At 44.2% G+C, this 9,071-nt stretch overlaps 1 protein-coding gene and 1 long non-coding RNA gene across 3 annotated transcripts in view; one reads left to right on the top strand and one right to left on the bottom strand.

The window, feature by feature from the left end:
* Fam155a (family with sequence similarity 155, member A) overlaps nt 1-8,816 on the top strand; it is a 582,136-nt gene extending 573,320 nt beyond the window's left edge. The window contains exons 3-4 of one of the 2 annotated variants that reach the window (XM_005374017.2): nt 5,020-5,065; nt 6,643-6,730. In XM_005374017.2, the coding sequence (XP_005374074.1) occupies nt 5,020-5,042 (23 nt within the window). In that variant the 3' untranslated portion in view covers nt 5,043-5,065; nt 6,643-6,730. Of the gene's footprint in view, nt 1-5,019; nt 5,066-6,642 lie in introns of both variants that reach the window. The other variant, XM_005374016.1, reaches the window with a different exon arrangement.
* Nucleotides 1,010-6,649, bottom strand: LOC106148884. Its single transcript, XR_001234630.1, has 2 exons — nt 6,230-6,649; nt 1,010-1,232 (listed from the first exon to the last, which is right to left on the bottom strand). It is a non-coding gene; the product is annotated as an uncharacterized LOC106148884 (long non-coding RNA).
* Nucleotides 8,817-9,071: the final 255 nt, after the last annotated feature.

Here is a 9,071-nt window from a genome sequence, read left to right on the forward strand (position 1 = left end):
TTGTAAGGTGGCAATTTCCTCTTCAAGGGAAGTGTGCAGTTCTGAGTTGCCCCCTCTCCTGTGAATCCACATCCACCCCTCGAGGCCTCCTTCCCTGTCTGCTGTCAGTGCCTCCAAAGTGGTGATTTCTTCTTAAACAGGTCGCTCCCACATGTGAATGTCCTACTTCAAATCCTGTTTCCACTGGAAGTCAACTCAACCCAAATCTAAACAGCAAACATGGCTCATTATTCTATTCAAGTTTTTGATAACTTCAGTATTGACTTTTTTAAGTGCTAGGGATCAAAGCTGGGGCCTTGAACATGCTAGACAAGCCCTGTAACACGAGCTACACGTCCAGCCTGAAATACAGTCTCTAAAACATCCAAACTGATCTTCTTAGCTGGTCTGGAAAGAGTTTTAGTCTATTACCTTTAAATGATCCCTGCACATTTTAGAGTCAGGATATACTGAAGCATTTGTTTTGAGTAAGAGCATTTTGATTAAAATCACAACTTTAACAGTTGACGTTGCCAAAACTGGCAAATCAAATTCAGAAAATAATTTCCCCCTAATTCATTGAGAATAAGGCATAGTTCTGGAGCCAGAGTCTATTTACCAGGTGTTCACAGACCCTAAATCACTGCTTTGTGTTGGTGTAAGTTTGAGTGCTCAGGTACTGGGAAGTTTTTCTTTTATGTATTCTGTGACCAACAGAAAAGGTCTGGTTTTCTTTTAAAAGGCAAAGCAGGAAATGTTGTGCTCTACATACACTGGCGGACGAAAGCATTAGCCATACTGTCTCTTCCATTACAATGCCTGGATGAGATTCTGCAGCCACAGAACTATTCTTACAGCTTCCCGTTCTCCAGAACGTTTCCTTTGCAGAGTCCTCGTTACTGGGGATTTCCAGCTTTAAAAAGATGGTGAGCAATGTACAAAACAGTAATGGTGATTTACAATGTGGGATTCCCCACAGTGCCAGATGAAAATAACAAAAATAAGAAGCAATAGAACACAATAGGCGATGTTCTGACAAGGAGCATGGTTTTCTTTATGGGGCTTTCTGGGTGATGGTGGGACTGCGCTGGGGCCGAGGCCCGCGGCGCTGCAGGTGAGGTCACACAAATAGCCGATTGTCGCACATCCTCCTGAAACATAGATTCCCCTGGAACACTTCAGCTATGCTGATATCGCCGACCTACTTCACGAAACTCCTTGAACGCCCTTCCCCTTGGTGAGAGCAAAGTGCCCTGAAAGAAAAAATGTTTTGTAAGAGAGGAACCAGAGTCATCGTGAGCGACAGGTCCCACTGCCCTGCGCTTGCATGCGGGGCAGACGCAAGCCGTCTGCGCTGGGCTCTCCCCTCCCTATCTGTGGGGCTCCTTGGCCTATGGCCCCCGAAAGTGCCCTGATCATCAGAGCAAACCTCAGGAGATCCCTTAGGGGCCAGGTGGAAAATTAAATGAATGTGCAGCGAGCCTACATTCTCTGTGTCCATTAATGTGTTTCTATCCATACTCTCAGAATACATTTTTCATAATTAAAAAAGAAAATCGGTATAGCCATTTTGGGGAAAACAACTGTGTGAAATGTGACACTTCCCAGCCTGCATTAAGTTTCTGTTTAGACTGTGCTCTCTCCGGAGGCAGACAGTCTGTGTTCCTAGGAAACAGCTGGAAATTCTCTGCTTAGCTTCAAGACCCTCCAGATGCCCAATGTATCCCTAAACTTGGCTTGTGGTCTCACTGAATGGGTAAACGCTTTGTGTAATGCTTCCCCTGACGTTTCCCTGCTAGTCTTTGATTTGAGTATCACTTAGGATCAGTTTCCAGTTTATTCCCTGCAGGCTATATCCCATCCACCGTGCAGTCAGGTCAGTCTTGAGCGGCCTTTGCATCATGGCCCTGCTGAGAGTCTGGGCCCCTTTTCCAGAAGACCCATGCTTTGCCAGCCCACGGTCAGTGTGGAGGGCGGAGCCAGAGCCCAGGCAGGCAGCATCTGTGGTGCTCACGTCGCTCACACAAAACGGCTCAGTATCTGCATGCATGGTGCTCACTCCCCTGCACACACGTTAAGACATCCTAGCCTGCTGTGACAGCGCATGCAATGGCAATAATGCTGTGCAAATCTGCCATACAGGGTTGGCTAGGGAATGACGATGAGGGAAAACGGCTGTACATTTCCAGCACGGATGCATTTTTTTCAAATATTTTCAGTCCACGGTTGGTTGGATCCAGGATGTGGAGCTGCAGGTTCCCAAGGCCCACAGCATCTGTGTGGCATTCACTCTTAGGCAGCGTGGAGGTGCTGGGCCTGAACCTTCACCCGTCACCTCCGCCCTGCTAACAAAGGGCATCGTTCCTGGCTTCCTTTCCTCATAACAAAGTACTTATTTTTCTGTTGTAGACAAATGTGCTGCTAGGTATTCAGAATACAAGTGAGAGGAAGAAGAGGAAACTTTACTCACAACAACACCAACTAGGAGAAAAATAACATAATTCTGCTAATACTAAGTACCCCTGACCACGCAAGCCTTTGTCTGTCATTATAGATCTGATGCACCAGCCCTCGCTGCCTTAAACAACCACAAACCTTCCAATGTTAAACTTCATTACTAAAATTTGCCCTCAGCTGAAAAGATTAGATAAAAATGATAAACATGTAAATGTTTGCACTCAAAAGTCTGACACTTTTGGCAGATGATCACTATAATTTGAAATTTTTTCTACGTTACTTGGAACTCTCATTTTATAGTTTTATCTGGCCATTTGTAAAACAATCTTCAAAAGTCAGCAAATTTCCCACAGATTACTTCATTATTTTTTAATTTGTGGTGGTAAAAATGACCACAATTTGAACATTGGTGTAGTTGGGATTTTTTTTAAGTTTGGTGAGATATTTTTAAGTAAGTCCTCAATTATATTCATGTGAAGTCACTATTATTGCAATTAAAAGATAATAATATCAATTTCTAAAATAACTTTCTGTAGCATTAAGATTTGCATGATGGCAGTAAAATATCCTCTTGGCATTGAGTAAAGCATCCCACGTAAGCACAGACATGACTCCTGCTTCAATCCGGCAGGCTGAAGCCAAAACTTGACTTCCTGTTTGTCTCTAAATCCTATTGAAACTAAAGTGCAAACTATAACATGGGTTACAGTCATATAAGCAATAAAGCCTAGAAAAGAGGACACAGTTAGAACTGAGGTCTAAAAAAGTGCTTCTCTGAGTGGGAAGGGGTGAAGAGTCACATGGAGGAGAGGAGCAGGGAACAAAAAGAGCTAAAAGGTATTGAGCACCTGTACTGACCCCACAACAACTGTAATCATTGTGTACTGCAAACACAGACTAACAAAAATGTAATTGACTAAAAAAAGAAATGCAAAACAAAGCCGCCTTGCGATGCCAGCTCTCTCTGGCTAGAATGGCTACTACCATGAAGAGGTATAGTACATGTGACAATAAACAGAGAGCGTACCTTTCAGCACTGCTGGGTGAATGTAGATTAGCATAGTCATGAAAACATTTCAAAAGCAGAAATATTGTATGACCCAGCAACGCCACTGCTGTGTATATATCCAAAGATGAAATTGGTATGTGGAGAGACATGACTCCCGTGGTCCTTAATGTGCAATTCACAGCAGCCAGGAAATAAAAACAACCAAAGTGTTCCTAGGAACAATATTCCTAGACAGGATGGAATATCACTCAGCCTTGAAGGAGAATAAATCATGACGATGTAGATGGAACTGGAGATGATTATTTTTAGTGAAATAAGCCAACCATGGAAAGATAAATGTCACGTGGTCTCACTCATAAGTGGAATCTGAACAAAACAATAATGCACTGGACGATTAAAGACTGAATTTATTTTGCCATAGAGAAATGATAAATGTTTGAGGATGTAGATGTATTTCAGCAGGTTTTAAAACCATACAATGCATAATTGAAGCACATTGACACATCACCTGGGACCTATAATATATACTGCATGTTTTGATTTTATGTATGCTTAAAAATACATTTAATTTTTAATAATCTCTTGAAGAAGGTGTGAACAGTTCCCTGCGTGGCTCTGCTGCAGAGAGAGAGCAGCAGTTTTGAGGCAGCCCTCACAGTGGTCAGGGGTGGCAGGTGGGGACCCCACAGGCCCCTGGAGGGCAAGCAGGCAGTGCACCCTGAAACCCCACAGCCTCCTGCACAGTAAGACTGAACCAGTAAGTATGCAGAGAGGAGCAGAAAACCAGGGTTTACTACCCAGCAAGACTGAGAATCTTCTTTCTTCCCTCCTGACACAGGGCGACCAGAGTCTTGGATCTGGTCTGCGTGGAGGGGTGGGAGGTGCTTGGAGAGAAGAAAGTCTATTCGCTGCAGAGGAGAGAACGATGTTTTATCTCCGCCTTGCCCAGAGGGAGGCCCATGGATGATGCTGTCAGGGAAAACGTATCTAGGCAAATATATAAAACTTGCTGCTTTCAGAGTTGGGACAGAAAGGGAAGAAAATGCTTGTCTTCCAGAGGAAAACTCTTGAAATGAGGGAGAGCAATTTTTTTCTTTATTTGTAAAAAGCCCTGTGAACTTATCTAAACTTTAATATGTGTGCATGTAAAACTCTGAATAGAAATTTTTGTTTAAAAGATGCAGAAGGGGAAAGGAAAAAAAAGAAATACCAACTGTTCTAGTAAAAAGAAAGATTCACTTACTGGCAGTGTTAATCTCATTCCTTCTGGAATGACTGTAAGTGAACAAGCCAGCTTCTGAAAACTTCGGAAGGACATCGTAGGTAGACATTTTTTGAGATATTCTGTCTGTTAACATTGTAAAGTGTTGATATAAGTGACCTATAGATTCCTATTTTTATAATCTTAGTATAAATGCATTTCATTGTAAAATATAGTATTGGAAAACATAGACTTCAGTAAGTGAGTAGTCTACTAGTGAGGTATCTTAGAGATGAAAAGAAAATATCATACAATAGAAATGTGGGCGCTGCAGACCTCATTAATTCAGTTTTTCTTTCCGTATTCTTCCTAGGCGAAGGTGAAGTTTACCTTTGAATGCCTAAGAAGAAATGAATATTGTAAGCATCATTATAAGGATATCTTGGTCATTTCTTTAAAAGAAACGGAAGATTGAAGAGTGCATTATTGAACAGATTCTTTGTTATTAAATAAGTAGATTGCGCAGTTAATCCGTGTACTCAGTACTCATTACAACTCTGTTTGATCAGACATCCTGCCATGCACTGGGAAGGGAGTTGAAAATACACAGCTCATGCTTTTGCCTGGATGCACAAGCCAGGAAATTGACGTGAAATTTCCGATGGAAAGAAAGCAAAACTAACTGCTGTGTGGCAGAGTCAGGCAAGTTGTATGGGCAGACTCAAGTGTAGGCCTCACCCTGGAAGGCTCATCTGAGCTTCAGTGAAGGAGAATTTAGCTCTAGGTAGATGCTGAGGGTGGAGATTAGAAGAAAGAAAAGTGCCCGCTGCCGTAGGCACTCGAGTGCTCTGGTGAGAACGGGGATGCAAACAGGGCCCCGAGAGAGGAAAGGTCTTCAGATCTGATGATGTGGATGGCGGTGATGAAGTGCCCTCGATAACTATTATTATCAACAATAGCCTTGTTTTTTCAGGTTGTTTCTACCTGCTAGAAAAATTTCATTAAATCCTTACACCTATCCTTCTTCGTGTTTCTCAAGCATGAGACTATAATGACAAAATTTGTGGAGAAAATTCATGTTAGCACCCGTGAACAAATGTTTCAATAGGATGAAAAGAATAAGACACACATGGCTCTCACGGCTATGTCAGAGGGTTGTACGTAACACAGCAAGGCGCAGGGCCAGAAGGAGGAGAGATAAGACGTTGTTTGATGCTTTTTGTCCGTCTGAATGTTTCAACATATGCACTTTTCAATTTCAAAATGAGGACAATGTGTATTGTAAAAGAAAGAAGGGAGAAAGGAGGAAAAGAGGTATAGCTGGGGGAACAAGGCAGGAGAATGAATGAGAGGAGGCTGAAGAGTGAAAAGCAAATGTGGAGTGGATTGGAAGGAGAGGCTGTGCGAGCCCTGAAACCTCCAGAGAGAAGCTCAGAAAGACTCCCGTCCGCACAGCCATTCATAGCGTGATGAAGGGGCGAACAGGTGAAATCCTCACAAAATAAAAAGAAAGGTCCTCTGTCTAAGACACGGGATACAAGACAAGATGAAGTACGATTAGTAAACACGGTCCCGCTACTTACAGCATTATGATTGGTTGGTTATTTCACATGGCATTGTTAGTGCTAGCTTATGTGCTGCATTGATCAATGGCGCTCATTAAAGAAAATGGATGGGCGGATGTTACTGATGTCCACGTTGGCTCAGAACCACGAGTTCTGATTTTGACCTACAAAGTCTTTTATGCTGTATGTACGACCACCCAGACCGCTGGTGGTGCAGCTGGCAGGCATGTAGAGAAGCACATGCAACAACATAACTGCTCTGGCTTGAGACCATGGTTGACCATTGATCCAGACTGTACTGACTTGCCTGTCCTTGACATCAAGTTTAACTGTCGTGATTTCGGGGGTGAGGATGTTCATTTAAAGCGCGGCTCTGCTGGGCTCCCCTGCCCGCGTCTTCCTGCCTTCAACCTTCTGTTTCTCCCCCGCAGGGCTCTATGAAACCTTCCTAACCAATGATGAACCAGAATGCTGTGACATCAGGAGAGAGGAGCGATCCACCCGCCCGCCCAAAGGGACGGTACAGAAAAGTGACAGCTGTCACAGGACGTCGCTCACAGTGTCCTCCGCCACGAGACTGTGCAGCGGGAGACTCAAGCTGTGCGTCCTCGTACTCATTCTGCTGCACACCGTGCTCACAGCCTCGGCCACGCAGAACACCGACTACCTGAGCGTGCGGGGCATCGCCACGCTGGACGACAACTCCACCAACGAGGAGTGAGCGGGCCAGCGGCGGGCGCCGGCCCGCGGAGGAGCGCACCTGCTGTCCCTGGGAACAGAAGCCGGGCGCTTTTGCCCTCCGGTTATTTCCTGCAAGGTCTTTAAGGGTAAAAGCTCCAAAAGATGGGCCTGATTCCAAACAAGGACACGCTCACACCGCAGCTTCCCGTGGACTGCGACGCTGCTGAGTGACTTTCGATTTCTCACACCATTTTATACACTGTGTTTTAATGTTTGGAAGTTTTCTTTGCTTTCGTTCCGGTCTGGGTTTCTTCGTTCGTTTCCTTTCTCTCCGCACTTGTTGGCACAGGGTTTATTTCGGGGGATGGTTTCTCAGCGGTAAACCAAGTCTTTCACTGTCTCCACCGCTGTTTCCAGTCACCGCGTGTTCATCCGATAGCTCTGTCTTTCTGTCCTGTCCGTTTCTATTAGAGGAATGACCGCTATGACCTCATGGCATAGCAAAAAAACAGCGACAAAAAAAGAATAAAAAAGAAAAAAAAAAAGACAAAAAAAAGAAAACAACAAAAAATAAAAATAAAAAAAATTCCCGCAGTCCCTCCCTAGTCCCCACACCCTCCCCGGCCCACGCTTCCCCGGGCGCCCTCTCGCCCCTCAACAGACATCCGCTTGCTTGTGTCTGTCCAGCCACGGACGGGTGTGCACGCAGCCCAAACAGGGCGCAGCCGGGGGCCTGGAGGGGGGCCTTGCAGCTGAGCAGAGAGTTCGCCCTAGGGCGCCTCAGCCCATTCACACACTTTCACGCTGAAAACAGTGAGGAAGGAACAAGTCTGCAAAGCTGTCACGCCCTGCGCTGCTCCGGCCTCCACCCCGTGCAGCCCAGTCCTTCCCTGCTGGCCGGCTGCGCAGGAGCAGCCTCCAGCCTGCGAGAGTGGGAGCAGGTAAGTGGTCCCCCCAGGTCCAGGTGAGGCTGTGCTCATCCTGAGCTCGGTTCTGTTGCGGTCACCTACAAGCACATTTTGGCTATTGTGACGGGAACACACAGACTGAAGACACAAATCCACACTTGGGTTGCTCCTGCATCACAGAGGAGATTCTAGAACTGCTCACACATCAGCAGTATAAAGAATAGAAAAAATGTTCTCCCAGTTTTTCCCCCAACACAGGATTTTAAATGACCCCGGGTCTAAAGTGTATGCAATTCTGCATCATCACAGAGGAAAAACTTCTTTTTGTAAAAAAAAAAAAAAAAAAAAAAAATAGATCAGCCATTTTTATTACCGCTCAAAAACTTTATCACTAATGCCGTAGGAAGTCGGGTGAAGAGAAGTCTGATCGCTCTCTTTGTATTTTTTTTCTTTATGAGAACATTTCACCTGCTGAGTGTATATGAATTTGCTTTCTATAAAAAGGCTTTTATGAGTTTAACGTAGAATCAGTGGAAGGAAGAGTTAATAAGGGCTGTTTTTAAAAAACAAACAAAACAAATAATTAAAAAAACATTTACATTCCTTCCTCTTCTCTGTCGACACTGGGAAGTGCACTTCAGAAAAGTCTGCTGTGTGGCTGGGGGATGAAGGAAGTTCGTGGAAAAGGTCCTCTTAACGAACAAAATTCAGTTATTAACTTTATAGCTACGAAATTACCCCAGGCATTTGTTTTTGTTCAAACAGACTTTCTCCCCTGCATCAGAGTTAACCCTGCGACATGCGTACAGTATGCATATTTTGTTTTGAATAAAAAATGTTTTGTTCCAGTCTGTTAAGAATATTCAAAAAATAATAAAGGTATTGCTTAATAAAATTGCTAGAATTGTTTAGCAGTACATGCACAAATATTTTACTAGATTCTTTGTTTCAATAGTGTTTTGTTGAGACTGAAAATCCTAAAATGGTCTGCGCAAATACAAAAAAAAATGCAAAAATCTCCAGTTTTTGTTCCTTTTTTTGAGAAAAGTTTCCCCTACAAATACAAGTAGAACCACACATGCACGAGCATAGGCATGTTAAATATCACATGTTAATTTGGGGAACGATGGAGCTTTTCTGGGGACAGATGTGGAGAAGTGAGCAGCTTTGGATAGACCCACTGACTGTCTAGAATGAACCACTGCCTGGAGACACGAGTGGGAGTGAGTCTCCACAGCCTCTTCAGAGGTGATCAGAGCCTCAGCGGAGCC

Source organism: Chinchilla lanigera, unplaced genomic scaffold, assembly GCF_000276665.1.
Source record: "Chinchilla lanigera isolate Chin_1 unplaced genomic scaffold, ChiLan1.0 scaffold00003, whole genome shotgun sequence".
NCBI lineage: Eukaryota > Metazoa > Chordata > Mammalia > Rodentia > Chinchillidae > Chinchilla > Chinchilla lanigera.